The sequence below is a fragment of the Dermacentor silvarum genome, chromosome 1, assembly GCF_013339745.2.
Source record: "Dermacentor silvarum isolate Dsil-2018 chromosome 1, BIME_Dsil_1.4, whole genome shotgun sequence".
In the NCBI taxonomy this organism is placed as follows: domain Eukaryota; kingdom Metazoa; phylum Arthropoda; class Arachnida; order Ixodida; family Ixodidae; genus Dermacentor; species Dermacentor silvarum.
The window spans coordinates 80212972-80234767 of NC_051154.1; the positions used below are offsets into that span (position 1 = coordinate 80212972).

The 21796-nt window shown below is 44.6% G+C and overlaps 1 protein-coding gene across 4 annotated transcripts in view; it reads left to right on the plus strand.

Annotated features, from left to right (window-relative positions):
* The window catches only part of LOC119431551 (uncharacterized), a 94005-nt gene that overhangs the window by 50837 nt on the left and 21372 nt on the right, over positions 1 to 21796 (plus strand). For all 4 annotated transcript variants that reach the window (XM_049670384.1, XM_037699034.2, XM_049670371.1 and 1 more), the window contains 6 exons: positions 32 to 68; positions 7610 to 7667; positions 7879 to 7950; positions 9588 to 9790; positions 17466 to 17574; positions 20224 to 20316. In XM_049670384.1, coding sequence (XP_049526341.1) covers positions 32 to 68; positions 7610 to 7667; positions 7879 to 7950; positions 9588 to 9790; positions 17466 to 17574; positions 20224 to 20316 — 572 coding nt within the window. The remainder of the gene's footprint in view (positions 1 to 31; positions 69 to 7609; positions 7668 to 7878; positions 7951 to 9587; positions 9791 to 17465; positions 17575 to 20223; positions 20317 to 21796) is intronic.

The window sequence follows — 21796 nt, forward strand, 5'->3', positions numbered from 1 at the left end:
GCACTAAAATGTTTTTTTCACATACTTGCAGCAAATGAAGATCTGAAGTGTAAACAAAGAGCTTCACTGTAAGTGTATATTCAGTGCTTGAGATAGCATGAACATAATTCTAATTACTGTTTGCATAACCTCCTGTTTGAGTGGTGCAGTAGTTTTAGCCATTCTTGATGCTTGCATTTCTTGCAGTCTTTGCAGCTTGCTTATTGTTGCTAAAACTTGCCAAGTAGAAGTTTGCTTGTGATTGTGAGACCAGTACTGCCCATATGTTATTTGCACCATCAGTGAGCTTCACTGTCGAATGTTTCAGGGACTCCGAAAGTTCCAATTATCTTGCATGCTCTGTGGACATCCTAAAAATATATTGCTGTACCTTCAACTTCAAACATGCGCACACACACTCTGTCTCTCCGTTTTATCCGAAGTCCGTAATATCCGAGACTTGGGTCACGATGTCTAACGTTGCAAAAAGTGAGTGACGAACTTCCAAAGTAAAAAAACAAAACAAAAAGTCGCAATTTCGGCCGAAAGGCGAAGCATTGATTGCGATAACAAACTAGTTGACAGCTATATGAATTAAGGATTGTAGTTTTATCGGCCGTATAAAGTTGTAAGCATTCTCTTACTACCTAAATTAACAAGCATGGTGTCAGGCGTGCACATGCATCTTGCTCTATGACCGTGGAAAGTTGCTGTCAAAATGCTGGAGTGAGGAAGCATGGCAGCAGCAGCAAGCGAATTGACCTTGAGCGAGATTTCTCGAAGTGGACATTACATGCACGAGAAATAAAAATGCATAATTGACTGATTAAAAAATTTCACTAATTAAGTTACTAAATACTTTACAGCACATATAATTTACGAATTGTAGATACAGTTAAACCTGGATATAATGAAATTGTCAAATTCCCGAGAAACTTCGTTATAAAGAGGATTTCGTTATATGCAGGTTTGGCACGAAAATTTTAAAAAGAAACGCTTACCGTATTTACTCGATTCTAACGCGCCTTCAATTGTAACGCGCACCTGTTTTCCGTTTTGGTCGAAGCACTCATCCTTGGAATGTCGCACCAGGCGCGAGGCATCGGAAACGAAGAGCGAGCCTCAGGATGACGTCATAGCGTCGTATAGTGTTACAGTAGAACCCCGCTGTTACGTTCACGGGGATAGCGGTGCAGCGTTGTGCTGTACTCTGGCATCAACTGCGTACTGCGCGCGGGCCGTATCTTGAAAGCGATCTGCGTTGGGGCAGAGTCTAGCAGTGTAGGTGCGTCGGCGGCTCGTAGCTTTGTGCGTGCTGTGTGTTCTCGGCGCTCAGTTTGCGTTGAAGCGATAAACAGCACGAAGGTCACTTCGCTCGCTTCTCCAGCGGCGCTTCCACACGCCACCAGCGTTTGACAGCGCGTGTCCGCGCTCATCGAGTGTGATGTGTCACAGCGTGTACGAGCGTGTTGGCAACATCAACTGGAAAAGGAGAGAGTGCCGGCTTGGCGGGCTATGCCAGCTGCAGCGAGCGGCAGGATCAGGTTTGAATGAAGGGAGGGGGAAAGGTCACGCCCGCGGCGGCAAGATCGCTGGGTCGAGGGATGCAGGCCCGCCTCGCACACGTGCGCTCGCTTCGCATTCCGTCGCGGCGGAGAAGGTGCTTCTGGTTGCTGCTCGCGCAAAAATGACAAAATTTGGAGCGAAATCTCTAAATTGTTGGAGGGGGAAGTTCGTTATATCGAGGGGGTCTCCCGCTGCCACTTCGTTACATAGAGGTCTCAAATACATGTGCTTCTATGGAGTAACGGCGGGGAATAGAAAAACTTCGTTATATCCAGGAATACGTTATATGGAGGTTCGTTATAAGCAGGTTTAACTGTAGTGAGATTGCAAGTTACTAAATTATTTAAAGCGCCAAACAGACGACACAAGAAGAGACACGGATGAGCGCTTACTTGTGTCGTCTTCTTGGCGCTTTAAATAATTTAGTAACATGCACCAACTAGCCCAACAAAAAGTTCTGCTTGAGATTGCAAGGCTTATCCACTTAGAACAAATTTTGAGGATTGCACCGGTTTAGAGATAATGTGCTATAAACCCTCATTAAATATGCACTATTGCTCCACTTTTTTAACAAAGCGTCACTTTGTACATTGAAGCACGGAAATTACTTCATATGCCATTGTATTTCTTGTACACTTTGGGAATGATTATCTCGAAACTCTTGTCATCCTGAGAATTTGTTTTGAGTGCATACACCTTGCATACTCTCTGGCTACAATTTCGAGTGAAATATGTGCTGTAAAGTAATTAGTTAGAAACCTAATTAGTGTAATTTCGTTAGTCAATTATGCATTTCAATTTTTCATGCAAGCAATATCCGCCTTCTTGAGAAATTCAGTGCAAGGACTACAATTATGTTATTTCCTCTAGATTTCTCAAAATTATCCATGGTTAAACAAAACAATCGCTCAATATTTGGCTTTTTGGCACAACTTCTCAAAACTTTCTAACTTGAGTCTTTGGTTCATTTAGAATGCACTAGGTCTTTCTTCACTTGTAAACAACTAAACCCAAGTAGATGCAGTCAAAATCTATTACGTAGCAGCAAACTGGTACAGGAATTTCAGGGTAGCATCACCAACATTGTTCCTTTTTTGCCTATTGTCTGCCTTGCCAGGCCTCCTCACATGGTAATAGTAGTCCTTTTGCTATTGCAGAAGCAAGATTTACTGCTACATACAGCTTTGCTTAGTATTCCTTTTTAGTGTTTGTTTAAAACGTTTCCGGGCAAATCTTTCGTGCACTGTACAAGGATCTACTTATGTGTTTATTTTCCACTAGATACGGTCACGAAAGTTCCCTTTAAAAATTTAGGATTTTCTCATGTAAAATTGCGAAAGTACACTTATGGAATGTATTCTTCTCACTGCCTAATATAGGCACACAGACAAACATTCCTATTGCTACAGAAAGTACACCACACTTCGAATGTATTTCTATGGCTCAGAAAGTAAAAAAAAAAAATGGGCTCTGAACCACATTGCCTTGAAGCTTCAAAAGCCCCTTTGAACGAGTTTGGTACCTCACCAAAATATATAAGTAAAAGAATTTTTTTAAAAGACGTAGCGTGAGTATAGATACTTCGAATATGGTATTTACCTTTCCTATTTGCCGTCAATGTCCTCCGTTCCAAAGGAGCAGAGGAGCGCTGGTGGGGATAGTGGCGATACCCCGCCTACAGCATTACAAGTTGGGTCGTCGTGCCAATTCAATGCGCCTGCAGCATTTATGCTACACCACTATGTATGTCTATGTGCAACTGTAAGTGCACAGCAGGGCTGGAGTGCGCGCTGTGGTGCTCCAGTCTGACCATGTTACATGGTGTGGACTGGCTTTGTCCCGCATGGATAGTAGGCAAATACAGATTGTGCACTTTGTAGCACCCAATACGAAGCACGTCTAGCCAGGAGCGCCCGGGAGTGAGCGTGTACTGGTGTGCCTCCCTTGTAGATGCTAACCACTAGTAATTGTGAGGCATGGCAGGCATAGCGTACAGTCACGGACAAACTGTTGTGAGACACAGGAGTGCCGTTTGAAAGCCGCCTTTTCGACACTTGGTGGGCGCAGTGCGTGTGTCGAGGCTACGTCAGACGATTACTAAGGGCATGTGTGTCCTGTATTCGCTCGTTTGCCTGACCGATCGCCGGTATCGCGTGAGGAGCTGCTTATGCTGTGCTCGGGTGCGGGCAGTCGCTTTTCACTACTTGCGCTGCTCGAGCCGTGTGGCCGTCGTTTTTGGCGTGTGATCAGTTGACTAAACCAACGGCACGTGTTCGTTGTGCCTGCTAGTTGTATCTTGCGTCTTTTACGAGAGAAGTGGAGCATCGAGAGAAGTGGAGCGGAGCTGTTAAGCGTTTCGTGCTGACGTTTCGTGCTGACGTTTCGTGCTGACGTTTCGTGCTGACGTTTCGTGCTGACGTTTCGTGCTGACGTTTCGTGCTGACGTTTCGTGCTGACGTTTCGTGCGGCAGCTGCCATGGCCTCTAAAGGGAACCGACATGAATGCCATTGAAAATGCGTGGGGTCTGGTAATGGACAATTTAGCGAAGTCTTGCTTGGGGAATGCAAGCGCGGACACACTGTGGGAAGCCATCAAGGCGGAGTAGGAACGGCTTCTCACTGACAGACCTGGTTCGTTCCCTGTACAAATTCATGCCACGCCGCTTGAGAAGCGCGTTGCAGCTCGCTGCGATATCTGAGTGATTGATATCTGAGTGAATCCTGGCTCGTGTTTGTTTTTCGTCCTCAGTTTTCTATGATAATAAATGCGTTGCCTAACAATTTCTTTTTTGCTTTCACTTTTTAACGCTTTGAGTTGAGGCGTGCGGCCCAAGTTCCTTTGACGATAAAAGGTTTTTCATTGTAGCGGGCAATTTTGGGAAACGAAGCATCTATCGAAAGCAAAAAAAAAAAAGGGACGGCGCTCCACTTCTCTCATAAAAGACGCGAGATGAAACCAACAGGCATTGCGAACACGTGCCTTTGGGTTAGTCAACTGATAGCGCGCCAAGAACGACGGCCGCATGGCTCAAGCAGCGCGAGTAGTGAAAAGAGACTGCCCACGCCCGAGCGCAGCATAAGCAGCTCCTCACGCGAAATCGGCGATCGGTCAGGCAAACAAGCGAATGTAGGACGCACATGTGCTTAGTAGTCTGATGTAGCCTCGACACGCACACTGCGTCGCCTAGTGTCCAAAAGGTGGCTTTCGAATGGCGCTCCTGTGTCTCACAATATTTTGTCCGTGACTGTACATGTGGTGTGGGCTTAAGTATTGTGTAGTTAGAGGCTAATTGAGTGTTCCAAACTAAATTAGCGAGAGCCTACGGCTACAACACCCTGATAAGCAGTATGGCCAAAGTTTCATTCCTACATAGGCGGGCACGGTTGAGCGTGAGCGGACTATAGTCTGCTTGATTGAGGTCAGCTATTGGCCAATAGCAGCCGTGTATGTGAATCTGCTATGTGACAATATGGCAACCCAAACAGGGTTAGAAGGCTTGTGTTGAAAAGTGTTTGAGAAAAAGGTGACGTTATACTCCAATTGTGAACGTCACGTGCCGCGTGCAAGTGCAAAATTAGGCTGAGATGTACAAAGCAGTGTATGCTATCCAAGGAATGTCTTTTTTCAGCTAGCTCGAGGGGTGGTTCAGCACCCCTTTAAATAACAGCTCTTCACTTGCTGGGATCTGCCTGAAGCAGGGGTCTGCACCAAGTGGCACAGTGCAGCCCTGGCGAATAGCTCTGCATCTGCTTCTCTGCAGCCTTCATGTTGCAGTGTCGTCACATAACAGCAAATTCGAAATTAAGTTTTTAGAAGAAAATTGCAAGTTTTCGCACACGTTCTGAAACTGCCACTCGCGATAAAATTCTTTATCTGACAGTATCGCTGATATCGGCTCAAAGCACAGGATGTGCTGTACATCCATTTTGCGGCAACAGAGGACACCACTGCATTTTTTACTTTACAAACATCTTTTAAGATGGCGACACATTCCTACATTGGGAATAATGCTTCCCACTGCCTTGTTGCACACATAAAGCGTTAAATGGCTGAGATTTCATCTCCTTTTAAAGGCAGTGTGGATTTTCGTTCAGCCTTCGCTGTAGTAAACATTTTCACTTTCAGGAGGGAGAAAGTATAATACTTGCAAAATATTTTCAATTTTATTCCCAAAAGATGTGCAGTTTCATGTTATGGGAACATAGAGAGAGAGAAAAAAGGTAAAGGAAAGACAGGGAGGTTAACCAGACATTATATCCGGTTGGCTACCCTGTAAGTTACTGTAACTGAGCTTGGACATATACCGATATACCTTTTCCAGTAGATCAAAAGAAAAGGAAGGTTCGTAGTGGTGCCTTACATGCACAGAATCGCACACAATCTCGAGAAAATACCATAAAATTCCCAGCAAGCGCCCCCACTCATGCAACAGCCCCCCCTAACTTCACTGCTAATTTCAAATTTCCGCGTCATTCTAGGAAAGCGCCCCTTGCTCCCGCTCCGTGCCAACACCAGCCTGCCACATCCAGTCCACGAAAATAATGGCAAATTCGGCAAATTGCACCGGTCCGCACCGGGGTTCCCTGGTGCATCGTTGCATCCAGTCATGGTTGCACTCGGGGGCCCCGTTGCCCACACGTGCGCATCCGGGCGAACTGTGGCCGGCGATCCGCAGTAGCAATGTTCTGTTACCGTTGTTGCCGCTTTACCCTCTCCTCGCAATAATTTCACACGATGAAGAAAACATGCTGATATTTGCGGCACCAGTTCGCGTCTGCCGTCGGTAGCCATGCTGCTGCACTGCAGCTGAGCTTGACTTGTATCGGAACTCTCATTAGGGCTGAATGTTTGACCGTGAACATGGTTTTTAATAAAGTGAACATTAAGTGTCACTTTACTCTAGCGGACATCATTTTGCCTGGAAAAGAAGCTGCATAACAAAAGTTCGTGTTGCGCTGGGGCAGCGTCGATGCGCTATTTTTGTAGTTCTTTCGATGGTTTTGAGAGTGATAAACAGCACTAACAAATATTTGGCTTAATAAAGTTCATGTTAAATAAAATTTTAATTCCATGCCCACTGTGCTGCCTGTTTTGGCGGAAAAATTTTGTCGTCGCCATCTTGAATTTTTGGTGCCGTTCCGGGGTAGCGCCCTCCTAACTTTTCCAGTAATTTCGACTTGCTTGAGGGGGGGGGGGGGGGGGCGCTTGCTCGGAATTTTAAGGTAGGCATGTGCGTTGGTGTGGATGTCTTCTCTGCCCCCCAACAAATGTTCAAAAAATTTGTTCTATGGTTAATCGTGATGCCAGAAAGAAAGCAGGAGTTTCAATAAACCACAGTGAGCAGTTTAATAGTGAGGACGGCGCAATTTACTCTCCCCTTGGACTGTGGGAAAAGGTATATTGGCCAGTTGGGTAGGTGTGTCAACAACAGGCTTAGGTGACACAATCTGGTTGGAAAGACTGTCGTTTTGCGTCACTTGGCATTACACTGTAGAAGTGGTGTTTGTGAACTGCTCTATGGGGATTGTTCGGTGATTAAGAGTACAAGCTGACATGTTAAGTGAGAGAAGCGTATGAAATCCATTGTGATAAAGATAAGTGTCGCTCTCAAAAAAGAAAATTGAATATCTAAATGCCGCTATGTACAAGACCGAGAAACGCGAGTTTTTTTTTTTTTTTTTTTGGTCTTTAAGACATTTTTTGGTGTTTGGCTTTGTTAGCCTTTCTATTGGCTGGTTCAACCTTTGTGTTGCTTCTTCCAATAAAGTATCAGTTGTAGTCTAGCACTCTCCTGTTACTTCCCTGTGTCCTCTTCTGTGCTTTACCAACTAGCCCACCAAGCCATTCTTGTGAACCTGCATTTAAGTGGGGAGCTACTTACTGAATAAAAACATTTTTAGTAAACCTGAAATTGTACCTGAAACGGGCGTATTTAAACATTTTACCCGCTTGTCAATCTATTTTTCACCTTCTAAACCAGGGCTGTACTTTTTCTCTTTAACGACAAGTGTGTCTACCTTTTGTCTGGTTTGTATGAACAATGTCATCTGTGTTATGTTCCAGTTTACCCGTGACTGGTAACAACAGTGAACTGATCGAACTGAGTCCATCTAACAGTGAGGTGAGGTGCCTTATAATATATATAGTAAATCGGGATTGCCTGGATTTCGAGTTGTATTGCATCTTTGTAGTTCAGATTTATTTTGTATAACTGTGCCTCTGCACTAATATGTAGTATAGTTTATCATTGCTATGAAATAATGGATTGATGTGCTTTTAATGTCTGAAGTGCGAATTGTGCACTTTCTTACCTTGAGCTTCTGACCTCATAGGACCTGCTGAGCTTTTCAACGCCTACAAAAGATTCATTGTCTGCTACAAAAATTCCAGCAGCTGTTGAAGAGGTGAGTCTCCCATAGCTTTGTTGAATAGTGAAAAACATTGTCAGTCTTATCTTTAATTTCTGACATGTAATAACCTTCTTTTTTTATCATGTTCTTTCTTTGGGTGTTTCCTACATACACTTGAATTGCTCCTGCATAAATAAGATGCAAGGCCTGCTTAAAGATTTGTTGCCTCGTCATAGTAGGCCAGTGGGAATGCATGCTATATGCAGCAAAGGGTTGCAGGATTTGCATTTGGCCGTGCTATCTAGGAGGCAGTCATTTTGTTATAGGAAAAGCTCTATCATGAATGTGCTGACACTTCAGTGTGCATTAGAAGACTTGGCATGCGTGGTGTGCAACTAGCACCACATTGTAACTTGACGGCCTGACTGACAGCATGTTATGCACATTAGCAGCACTATATTAGCTGTGCTGCAGGAATGTTTTATATTTATTCTGATCATGTTTCCGTGCGTATAGCAATTGTGAACAGCACATCTTATTGTCAATTTCAATCGCTTGTAAGTAAAGTCGAATCTCAATAATTCCAACAACTCGGAAGGGGACCAAAAACTCTTTCGAATTAAAGGAAGCTCATTGGATGGACTACTATGCAGTGCTGTGTTAGGCGGCTCATGTGCACTGAGCTAACACATGAGCGACGATTTCCGGAAGTCTGGCTTCCGGCATTCGCATATAACCTGCATCCTTTCAGTGGTAGTTGTCATGCTCTGTTGACCTCACTGAGTCGGAAGTTGGCACAGAGGATGCGATGGTCATTGAAATAGTTCTGGATAAGCTTTGTACTGATAGCGTCAGTGAGTTCTCTAGGAATATTCAATAAAAACTGCTTTATTGACATTTTACATCAGGCATATCTTTCAAGCAGCTGCATATATGCTTCCCAAGTAGGCTAGACTTTACATTTAGTGGTTTATGTTGTGTGATGCTCATTTAGAGGGTTCTGGAATACTGTGCATTTTGAAGGAATAAACATATTTCATTTGTTCAGCAACTGCATTCTTTCCGTGGTTCTGGAGATGCAAGAACTTTTGTGAAACTAATGCTTCATTGGACATAATTCGAGCCTGAAAGGGAGAAGCTTGCCACTGTTTCGGAAAAATACAGTGGGTAGGGGAGACTTATGGCATTAAGTCTCACTGCCTGCTGCTGAGAAACAGTGCAGAATTCAGCGCGCCCCCTCTCCCCATTTTATTTGCTTTGTCGTATCTGGTTTAGACTAAACCAGATACAGTGGGCCTTCATCCCACCTGACCACAGGACTGATTCTTGGCTTTATGGAAACAACCATCAAGCACTATTGATGAGCATCGCCGAAACCAGCTTACATTTCTATATTTAATAGTTAATGCCGTTGGGCGAACTTTAGGAAAACAAAAAAACAAAAAAAAAACAATTTATATGAGTAAACTTTGCAAGATACCTTATAAACCGGAATATGGGTCTGCCTAGAATGTAGGTTGACCCCTGACCTTGACTCTGTGCTCTGAGACACCTATATAAAATTGGGAGACTTTAGCTGCCCCCCACTTCTCTCTCTCTCACACATTTTCAGAACTCGACCTATATTCCAGTTTGTGCATGCTGCTGAAATTTGCTTTTTGATGTTGGTGGGGTTTGTGCATTTGTTTCAGGAGCAAATGTTTTCGGAGAAGGAAATGTCACAGGCGCTCAAGTACCAGGAGCTGATGTTTCAAGAGCGCCTGCTTAAAAAGGACCAAGATTGTGTTCGACAGCTGGAATCTGTTCGACAAGAAATGGAAAGTTACCGTGGCAAGCTTGACGAAAGCCATAAATTTTGCCAGATGCAAGAAAAAGCTCTGCAGTGTCTTCAAAAGTGAGACTTTATGATTTGTTTTTTGCGTTAACCCATGTGCACAATTGTTCAAGCGAAGGTAGTATACATCAAAATCAAAAGCACCGATTTAAATTATAAAAGTTAAATTGTCTAAATCATCTTGAAGCACTTCTGATTGGCCCTGTACTGCAAGTTTTTAAAATAAGTGTCAAGTGTTCTAGTAACATTATTTGGAAGTTAGATGGCTGGATGGTTTGCCCTTGCAGTGTCAGCTTGTCTTCATATAGTGGGTTTTTTTCTTTCATTGTTTTCACAATGTTTATCATCAGGCATATTTCATGTCTGGATAGGTGCTTTACAAGTATGTTCGGCATGAAATAGTTGATACTCTCATATCTGATTTTCCTATGAGGTTCTCGCATCCAATCCACGTTCTGTAAACTTAAACTCGCTGAAGAATTGAGTTGCTAGTTTATTCTACAGCTGCATGGTTTTCAGAATTCTGAAGGCAGAAGAAATGCCAAGAAACTAAATATTCAATGGAGAGAATTGGCACCTGAAAGGGCTAATCTGGGTCCAGTAATGCTGGCTCAGAAATTTGAATTTATGGGAATCGAAAAAAATAACCAAATTACCATATTTAAAAGAATCTAAACACGCATTTTTTTTTTCAATGATATGGCTCGAAAAATTTACTGTGCGTTACAATCGGATACAAAACCGCAACTGCATTTGCGGTGTTGGCAACAGTCTATCGTCAGAACTGTCAAATACGTCATTGCCATCACGAGATGGGGGAGAGCTTGTTTTTTTAAAGGTTGTTGTAGGTTCATTTTGTGCTCGATTACGATCCCTTTCGGTGATCCTATCACTTCTGCGAGATTTTGTGCGACTCAGCACCGGATTCGTCACTATACGGCCACCGGTGTTTCTGGCGCTGTGCCACACTCGCTATTTGTCCAGAGTTCCAGGAATGCTCTTTGCCACATACCTCTAAAATTCTGATGCGGAGTAGTGTAAAATCTCTTGAAAGTGATAGTACCATCTCTAAAAGTGATCGCTCAGGAATAGTACCTCCTTGTGTGCTTGGTATCTGTGGCCAATGAAGCACAAGTGGCGACGAAGATGTGCCGCTTTCATTATCAAGGCTTACCGTATAAACGCGTGTAAGGGCCGCACTTTTTTTTAAAGGGACACTAAAGAGAAAACGGAAGTTGAGCTTTAATGGTAGAGTATTCTTTCACGATCGCAGTCATACCATTCTTACTGCGAACAGAGGTTTAATAAGCGAGAAAATAGCGAAAAACTGAAGGATAGGTGCTGACGCCCCTTTGAATTTCCCACACTACACGTTCGGGACGTCGGAGATCACAAACGCAGCCCTGTTGTGATTGGTCGAGAGCGATTTATTGCTGGTTACACCTTAAACTTATATAAGCAGCATTTGCCAACTTTTTAAACCGTTTCAAGCAAGGAAGTACAAGTTTAACGCAAAATAAAGAAATAAGAAAAAATGGCATGGTGCTACATGCGGTTGTGATAGCTTTGTTGCTCCGTACATCATCGCTCGTGCCTGTTCCGCTCTACAGTGCTGCTGTGTTTGGTTGCATGTTGTGTGGTTTGAAAAACATCGACTTTGCGGGAAACAGCCAGAAAATACCTCGTGAGTGTAATGTTGAGGGCTGTATAAATGGCGCAAGGCGCTTGCTCAGGGGCAGCGGCAGTGTTGACCCGACTGTGTCCTTTCATGTGGTGCCGCGCGATGAGCCCCGGCGTTCGCAATGGCGCAGTGCTCCGCCGATGATAAAACGGCAAGAGCCAGAGAAACCGATGGTGTGCTCTCTGCATTTCTCGCCCTCGGATTATGTATATACCTGCCCTCGGAAAGTATCTTGGCGTGCCCCAGAGGCCAGTCCTTTCTCGAGCAGCTGTTCCCTCAATGTCGCCTTCATCAAATTCCCTACTGGTGCCCCTGCAGTACTGGTGGCTCAGTGAGTGCTGAATGTCGTTTAAAAAAAAGCCACGAAAAACCATACCGAGTACGCATGCAACTTTCTACGCTTGTTCTCTCGGGAACATCGTCGCCTGGCGGACCAGACGCCTTCCGTCGACAAAACGAGGCATCGCTTTCTGTCGGCGAGACCTGCGGCTCACCGCCATTGTACGTGGAAACATCCTTCGCGCGAGCACGGAGGATCATTCCGCGCTCAGGTTTCTCTGAAGTCCTGCTTCCCTGGTGAGCTTTTCGTTGCAAGGCTCAGCGTCGGCAACGGTGTCCATCGCGGCCACAGAACACCTAAGCAAAAGTCGCAGCGAACGCAAACGCAGCGGCTATTCAACCTATGATGCAGCCAGCGCCTCGACCGTTTACGAAAGCGGTGACGTATCATGGCACCCTCTGATTCGCTGAGAGCAATGAAATCCGTGACGACACTCCTTCAGTGCCGAATCTGGGGGGAGAGAAGTTGAGGAAGAGAGATAGATATTTGGTCTTTGTTTACGAATTTCTCTGCTTATAACTCATATTTTTGCACCCAGCAAAAACTGCATGCATTCCTGAAGGTCCCTCTTATTCCAGCTGAACTTGCTGTTTCTCTTTAGTGTTGCTTTAAAGATACGAGGGCCAGTTTTCAGGGTGGGGCCCATACACGCGATGTGTAAAAAAAATTTTTTTTTGAGTAAAAACATACCAATTGGCAAACGAAGAGCGTTTATTGCAGTATCCATGTCAGTCATCATAACGCTGAATCGTCCTCAGTCTCTGCGCTGGTGCTCTGTTGTGGCACAGTCATCAGGGCCGGTATTTTGTAGCGATGCATTATGCTGTATTCTATACTAGTCTTATCATCCACTGCTCACGGCTGGCTGATGCCGTTGATAACGTGAGCGGACCGTTGCTCTGACCACTGACCAAGCGCGAAAAGGCATTAGCATCGGAAAAGCATCTCTACAAAATACCAGCCCAGACCAGAAGAAGTCATCTTCGATGCTGTACCCACCGCGGTGGCTCAGTTAGCTAAGGCGTTGCGCTACTGAGCACGAGGTCGCTGGATCGAGTCCTGGCCGAGGTGGCTGCATTTCGATGGAGGCGAAATGCAAAAATGCCCATGTGCTTGCGTTGTAGTGCATGTTCAAGAACCCCAGGTGGTCAAAATTAATCCGGAGCCCTCATAACAGGCGTGCCTCATAATCAGAACTGGTTTTGGCACGTAAAACCCAAGAAAGAACATCTTCGGTGTCGTCCTAGCTGTTGGAGATACCAGTGACTTTGAAACTTCACCATACGATGACCGTTAATACCGAGCTCCATGCGGACAGAATCCATTCAAGCAAAGTCGTATGCGATGCCCTCTTGAGCCGTCCAGTTGGCGTCTGCTTGTGGCTGCTGCTTACCATCCATTCTGTGTATTGCCTGCGGAATTCAGCCTTAAGAGACCGCCCGGAATCACAGCCACGTCTGTGCCAACACGGCGCATCTGTTCCTTGACCTTATCCGTCAAGTGACTGCGGAAGCTATCCAAGACTTAAAAGCAACCGTTTGGCCAACAAGGCTTGCCTGGGCGGTTCTGCCAAACAGTTTTTACTCAGTTGAGCATGAGGTCATCGTTCATCCAGCCCTTTTCTTGGACGCGAACTATGATTCCCTTGGGGAAAACTTCATTGGGAATTCTTTTCCTTTTCGGTACAATGTAGGGGGGTAGCTTCTGCCCGTCTGCATAATGCAAAGCATCGCTGTGCAGCATTGGTGCTCAGTGCCAGTTGTCCGCACGGCAACGGTCTTCTTACCTTTAACGTCGACTGTACAGTTTTCGGGACAGTCAAACCACACAGGGGTCTGGTCAGCGTTCGCTATTTGGGACAGTCCATAATTCTGTTCTTGACGGAGGCTGACAACATACTTCTGAAAGCTAAGCACCTTGTCGGTGTAGTTGTCCGGAAGCTGCTGGCACAGCGTGGTCCTTCGCCGAAAGAAGCCCTTCCTCTTCAAAAATATTTGCACCCAGCCGGCACTAGCTTTGAAATCCTCGTGCAGTGTCCTTTTCGCACATGCCGTGGCTTGAGCCTTCATGTGCAGCATGTCCGTTGTCAATGCATAACCATTGCTTCTCACTTCTATCACATAGCAGAGTAGCTCTTCTTCCAATTCGGGAAACTTGCATGGCTTACCTCGGAAAGCGCGCTTTCCTTCCGCTTTCTGCCTCGGCAATGATATGTGCCTTCTCCTCGAGAGAGAGAATGCATTGGCGTAGCCATTTCGACCGGACACAGACCACAGAAAACTGCAGTGATTGCGGTGATCCCCTGCAGTCTCGCACAGGCGCCTGATGACCACGTGGGGCTATGGATTGTAGTGGCGCAAATCGATACTTTGAATTTGATTCGTTTGCGAAAACCTCGTTCAAGCGGACATATGATCGTCACAGCTTTGGAAGGGCCTTCTAATTTGACTTCTCGGCAGTTCCAATTTCAATTCAGTCCCAGTTTCGTTCTCGAAAAGTTCGTTGAAGCAGAAATGCTGAATAGAACGCCTTCTTTATGAAGGGATATTTTTTTTGTATTAGCCGACGGGGAATCGGAAAATCTTCATTGTGGCGGAAATTTCGCTGTAGCGGCATTTTTTGTAGGGGGGATTCGACTGTACATCCACCAGCGCAATGTCCTCGTCCCCCTTTTCTCCATCTGTCAGTACATCATCTGCGTTCGGCCGTGGCAGAAGTACATTGGCTTTTCCCGAAGAATCATCGTTGAGGACCGTTTCCACAGCTTCCTCAAGCTTCAAAAACTTGTGGCGAGGCATCTGTTGGGTGAAAATGGTCATTCATTAAGTCAATATCAGCCACAGGATCAGCGGAATGCAAGCTACTGTTTTGCGCTATTGTTCCCATTTGGGCACATTCTTGTTAGCGACACCTTAGCATTGCATAATTAAACTTGCACAAAATGTTGTAGTCTCGGACACATTAGAGAAAACAGCTGCCCTAAAAGTTAGCAAAATACTTATGGGCAACTTGCCTTGAATTCTGCTTTCGTTTTCGCTCTGTGCAGACAGGACAGTTTGGTGGGAAAACTACCGTGAAGTTGTAACTGCATGAACGAAATACAGAACTACTATTGGGTGATTTGTTGCTCTGGTATAAGATTTTAGACCTTTTCAAATGCGTTCAATTTGACACATTTGAAGCGAGTTGTCGTATTTCGATGGGTTTTATTGTCGACGGCACCGACGAAATCGGCGTGCCGAACCTCGCGCGATTGGCTGCCGCACCGACAACGCAATAGCTGCAGTGACTTCGCTTGTAAATATAATTGTGCTCAAAATAAGTCTAAACATGCCTACGCAATTGAAATTCACAAGCTTCAACCCTCTCAAGTCGTGCACATGAAGTTTGAGCCAATGTTGATCCTGTTCTGCTAAGGTTAGGCCTGGTGCCGTCAGGTTTGTGCATCCGCTACCGGCGGAACTTAACTAAAAGTACAGATAGAATGAAGGAAACTGCTTTTATAGTTCAGTTCTGGCGTTAGCTATTTGAAATCAACTACGCTTCACTTCGCATGGCGCGTACACAATAAGCAGCAAGTGGCGACATAGCACTTGCTGCTGGTCTCATTTGCTAAGATAGGCGGGTCTGTACGCGTTGTCATGCTTACACATTTCTTGATTCCAGAGATTCATTGTTTACCTCTATGTCAACGCAAAACAAGAGACAGCATCAATGTCATGCCATTGGAAACTGCTGGCGATACTGTTGCGCAGGGTCATTCGTACTACTTCGCGCGTTGGTATTTGCATTCAGACAGCTCAAATGGCGTTCATCATTGCATATGACATGTTTTTATGCCTTAAGAATAAATTCCTTTCATTGTCTTATTTTATTTTTTTAATGCCGCTGGGTGATCTTTTTCGGTCTCGGGCCAGTTTCAAGCCGGGCTCGAGCTGGGCTCGGGCCTAAGGTTAAAGGGTGGGGGGCCAGGCTGGGCAGGTAACGTAGATTATTTCTGGGCCTGGGCTAGGCCCGGCTCTCGCCATAAAACTTTTGGTCGGGCTCGGGCGGGCAGCCCAATGTAAAAACGGGCCCGAGCCGGGCTCGGGCTGAAAAAATCGGCTCGTGCAGTGCTCTACTCACTATCACTATTGCAGAATGCGTGTTTTTTGTGATAGCAACACTAATTGAAAAATTTTGGGCACTATTACAAAAATTTGACGCAACCAGATGTTTTCAGTATCGGGGTAATCTGCTTCAAAATTCTGCTTCAAAATTCAGAGCTTAAGACAGTTGCAGTACAGCACTCATGTTGGTTTATTCTGTGCTTCGTCGTGGTTTTGAAGTGCGCTGCCATTTTCTATTATTCCACCAAAATTCAGATTGGTCTGCTCCAAATTGCTCCAAAATTCAATTTTGTTGGTTCCAAACTACTCCAGAATGCAATTTTACCTGCTCTAAAAATTGCTCTAGAATTACTTTGTGATGTCCCATCCCTGATTCTATCCAACCTTACAAAAGTTCAAAGTTATAACTTGATATGAATTCTTTTTCTTTTCTAATTCCTCAAAATTTCGAGATGTTTCAGGGTGCAGTAGCATGGTATGATAAACTTACTGCACTCCTTGTAAGCCTAGCTATCAGATAAAAAGTTACTAAATTGGATGATTAAGAGTAACTACGCTTCTCGGAAAATTGTTGATGGCCAAAAGGAGTTGGAAATATGAGAAACTAATCGCCATGTGAGAGAAGCATTTTATTCTCCTGGGTGTAGAAAATTTGGCAGGAAAGCAAGCGAGCAAAGAAGCTTTTTCAAACAACCAATATGGCGTGACTTTGATAAGCGATTTTCTAATGGTGAATGGCAAAATGGGTTATTTGCAGCACTTTCATGGGCAAAACTGAGCATGACACAGGATAAACACAATTTTTTTCCTCAACGACACGTCATTGTAAGCTTTTTTCAGCAGTTGTGTCATATGTAGATGAGAAAAATAATACAAATGATTAATTGTTTGTTGTCTCCAAGACCCAGGCCCCCATTAAATGAAGGCAATTCATGGAGCTGCTCACAGGGCAGTCGAACCTCGTTCTCCAACTTTCTGCTAGCATAATTCTGTATATTCAAGAAGGGTGTTGTAGAAGGGAATAGCAAACATTATCGTTGCTTTTTAACTTGTTTGTGTCATGAATGAAGGCATCACTATACTGTTGAGAAAGTGCACCAGCTTAAACCTGACCAGTTGCTCCAAACAGGCATTGATAAACATAGGTGGCGAAATTGATATACATTTCTGTTGAATCCACCTCGTGACTTTTTTTAAAGTTGTGCACTTCGAAAACAATTGACAAGACTCAAGGACAACACATTGTGTGAGGAACAAATTGACAAGCACTCGTGTTATGTTGACGTGGATGGCAACGGTAAGGGAGATTCTTGTTAGTGTTTGATGTGCTATGCACAGCCATCAAAAACATTTGACTACCTTTGCTGGTGAAAATTTGATTGTCTTTCTACATATTGCAGAGGGTTTACTAGGGGAAGCGTTTTTTTCGGCCCTACTGAACATTCGATCTTGGCTTAGATTCAAGTAAATATTGTAGTTTGGAGCTTAACATACATTGTGTTCAGCTGCCTTTATTTTTCACACCTTCTTATGATTATGAACTTAGCTGCAGCCATGACTGTTCTTTTGGGGAATGTACAAAAGGCTTGTATAATTACTTGACAGAGATAACGAGAACATGCTGGGAGCCCTGCAGTCATTCACCAAGGATATCCAGAAAGAGCGTGCTGAGCAAGAAGACTGCATGCAGAAGATCATCGCAGATCGTGACCAGGTATGTTAAGTGCACACTATGGACTTGCAGCAATGGGGGGGCTTCAAACTGAAAGCCAATGCAAAACAGCAAAGAAAGGACCACAGCAATAGACAAAGGTTACAGTAATGTTGGCCACAAAGAAGACTAATAATTCTGTGATGTTTTGTAACCATATGCACTTTTCTCACAATGCGATTTTGGGACACTTTTGTACCTTTTCCTAAACACCTGGTGGGTGTGTGTGAACTAAATTTTTTGAACAGTTGAGTTGGTGGCCACAACTTCGGAGCTAAAATTACCCGCAAGTTTATGGGAGCTTATTAAACAAACAAAAAGCATATCATAGTGGCACTTGCACTATGTAAGAAATGTTTTGCCGAATTTTTTTTTACATGTCGACATATTCTAGTTCCAAATGTGTAGCATACCATTGTTGTTTTTGCAAAATTCAAAAGCTCTGCGATAGTCATATAATATACAGTCGAATCTCGAAAATTCGAACTTGAAGGGGCCCGAAATTTTGTTCGAAATAAACGAAGTTCGAATTAAAGGAAGGACGTATTTTGAAGTATTCGAGCACCATAGCACGATGAGCGTTATGAAATATCGCGGTGCGCCAGCGCATAAAGAGCACAACTGTCCACGCCGGTCAACGCTCGGTTCCCGATAATGGCAGAAAACGAAACTTCAGTGAGCGGACGGTGCCGGCATGGCGACGGGAAGGCGTGCACGGAGACCGTGGAATGTGAGGGAGGAGGGCGGCAGGGAAGCGGATTTGGCCTTGGCAACTCCGCTGCTTCTGTGGCAGTGGCTTCGGTGGCTCCCCTCGCCCTCTCTCCCAACTCCCTCACAGCTCCCTCACCTTCGATGGTCTCGGCACGCACGCGCTGCCGCGGCGCCAGCATAGCCCGCTCCCTGAAGTTTCGTTTTCTGTCGTTATCGGGAAGTGAGCGTTTGCCTGACTGGGCCTCCGCCGCTGCATTAAGGGGTCTCTCCAAAGCTTTTGCTCTATGGTGGTGTCGGAGCAATGCCGGTCGGAGGCGCCGCCGCATTATTTGGCGCGCTGCTGAGAGCATTGTTGGCCCGCGGTATGTTCGAATTAACCGTCGCAAATGCTTTCGCGTTCGAATTGCCGAGCGTTTTTGCTCATTGAAATACACATTGAAAAGTTTATAGAGCATGGTCATAGCGTGTGTGTATGCGTCGGTGGTATTTGGTACCACGAGTATGCCATATCACGTTTTGACAATGTGATCTCTGATGACACCTGAATGACATCTAAAGCAATGCTGCAATTGACTAGTGTTTTGAACTGGTTGCATTAAAAGGTAACATAATTATTTGTTGCGCTCTTGAGGAATTAAGGCTCCAGAGCGTAATTACTAGGTCGACAGCTATACAAACTGGGAACTGGGTAGAAGCCGTTAGACTTCCGCAGTGTACATCTATCTTTACTGCTGAATGTTACGCCATTTCTATAGCCGTAGAAAAAATTTTAAAGGAAAACATCACAAATAGTATTATATACACAGACTCCCTAAGTGTACTCAAAGCTCTTCACTACAGAAATGCAGTCAGACCTCTATTGGGGGACATCATACACAATGTAATAAAAGCCACCACACAAGGACAGAACCTTAAGTTCTGCTGGGTTCCGAGCCACGTCGGAATTAGTGGCAATGAGAGAGCAGATGTATGCGCGGCAGAAGCACGGTACAAACAAATCAAGAATATAAATATACCTCCTAAAGACTGCATTAAGTTGATACATTGCAAACTAGGGGAACAATGGCAGTCTGCTTGGAACAATGAATTAAATAACTACACTTGGTAAAGCCCGTGTTAGGCGAATGGCAATCTTGCACACAGCAGGAACGTTTCAAAGAAGTGATTCTATGCCGCCTTCGCATAGGACATACACACCTCACACATAACTTCATGCTAACAAAGCAAGACAAGCCCCAATGTGAAACATGTGGAGATGAACTAACAGTAAATCACATCTTATTTTCATGCAGAAATCTTGAAACATTGAGAAAAAAATATTTTACTGCATTTTACAAGGAACACATTCCTTTTCACCCAGCTTTGTTTTTAGGTGAACATGCGCTTCTTGATATGTCATATGTTTTTAGCTTTTTAAAGGAAGCAGGTGTTCTCGAAAAACTCTGAACTCCCACCGTGTGCTTTGCTGGATAGTGTGCTACACCTCACCCACCTTCTCATCCCCGAGAAGAAGGTTGAGGTCTTTGTTTAAATTGTTGGGACCCTAGCGGCCCTTGCCCAGACAAGGACTCGCTGAGGTGACGCAACTTTTCGGAACAATTATATCTTGTGTTTGGCGCATGATAGCCTTAGCTGCTTATGTGCCATTAAAACCCAACAACAACAACAACAATAAAGAAATAAAAACCTGACAAAAATTTCCTGTTAGTACTCATTTAATTATGAGTTAATCAAGAAGAGGTGCTGGTGTTTATCGCCTGACAGCAGCACAAGAGACAAAAGCTGGTCACCTGTGTGCAGTGGTCATAAAAAGTTGCAACTTTCTACTGGGATTGTTGCTCGTGAAATGGCAATAGCAACTGACATTTTGTCAACTTTTATGTGCCTTGTGTTTGCATAAGATTATGGAGGGGCTCTAAAGATTGCAACATTGCTTTGCAGCTTGCAGAAGAGCTGCACAATATGGAAATGACCTTTGCTGACTTCCATCGTCGTTATGAAAAGGCCAAGCAAGTCATCTCTGTTATGAAGGAGGTACTGTTTCTTCACCTTTTTTCTCTTCTGATTTATTCAAAGCAGTGTGCCTTGTTTTCTGTTATTGTCTTAATTAGCAACATATTATTTATCTTTTTTTTATTGTAGAAAAAGTTAATGGTTAGCTTAACAGAATGCTCAGATTACCGAAGTGATGAAAAATAGACGGGTATAGAAGTGCTGTTCCAATTGTGTTATCTTGTGCCAAATGATTGAGCTACGTCGACCTGCGGCAAAACTCTAATTTCGAATGAAGTTGACAAATGTAGCTGGATGTACTTGTTAGTGGCAACCCCAGAGCCGTAGCCATGCGTTGGCTAGCGTTTAGCCCTGGAAACCAAGCCTAAGCAATTAGTTTCAGCCTCGGCGTCCTTGGAGTGTTTGGTGGCGCATTGCAACTTGGCTGTATGGAAATTAAAATTGTTTTGTGCTATACAATGCATTATGAATGTTTTATTTTACGTTTTTCCGTACTATCGGGGAACTGCTGCTCTTTTTTATGGGGCAGTCAGGGAAGGAGATCTGCGCTCTCAGCTGAATGAATGTAGCTCAACAGTTTCGTTATACATTTTAGAGCTCGCTTGTGCTGGTAAATCTGCATCGATTAATGGGCAATGTTCCAAATCGCATGTGCACATCTGGCTATTGGGATGTGACACGCTGACAAACGACCCGCTTGCTCAATTCGTACAACTTCTAGGCCACAAATTTCCGATGGCAACAGCAATCAGATTTGGACTCCGTCTACACTATTTTCCGCACAACCATACCACAAAATCGGGCTTTTGGCGCCGCAGAATGCAAGCCAAGGATCTAAAAGTTTAGTTTTAAGCCTGTTTCACATGTGATTTTCATTGCACCGAAAGTGCAATTTTTCTCGCATGGGCGACTGAAATCGCAATTGCAGGTGTAGACCCCCCCCCCCCCCCATCTGTGGCTGCAACCAACTGATTAGTCACATGTTGCAGTGAAATTGCACCGAGACCCGTGAGAGCTATTTCATGGTTTGTTTTGGGAAATGTTTTCGGTTGCTCAACATGTTTAGGATACTTTTTTTATCTAAACGTTGGCTCAACAAGCCTTCAACAGTGCAACTAATTGAGTGGGGCCATGGATTGCTATGGTGGTTCGTGGGCCCAGGAACTCGGATACAGCAAGCAAAGTCGTAGACACGACAAACATTCATCCACGACAGGCGGCAACAATTACACTTCCGATGGGCTACAAGACACTGAACTATTTATAAACGGTTCACGCAGTCCCCGACTCACGTGAGTTGCCACAGCATGTGTCTCACTGACGATACTATGTGTCTGAGTATCTTCGTATGAAGGTCACTCACTCATAGTAGGTGACAATGTCGGAGGCGTCAGCGCTTGTAGACTTGCAGCGCCGTTTGTATGACAGAATCGTACAGGCGGCCAGCGCACGAGCAGATAAACTGCTCGCACGGCAGCACGGCATGCTCCACGTGGTCAGC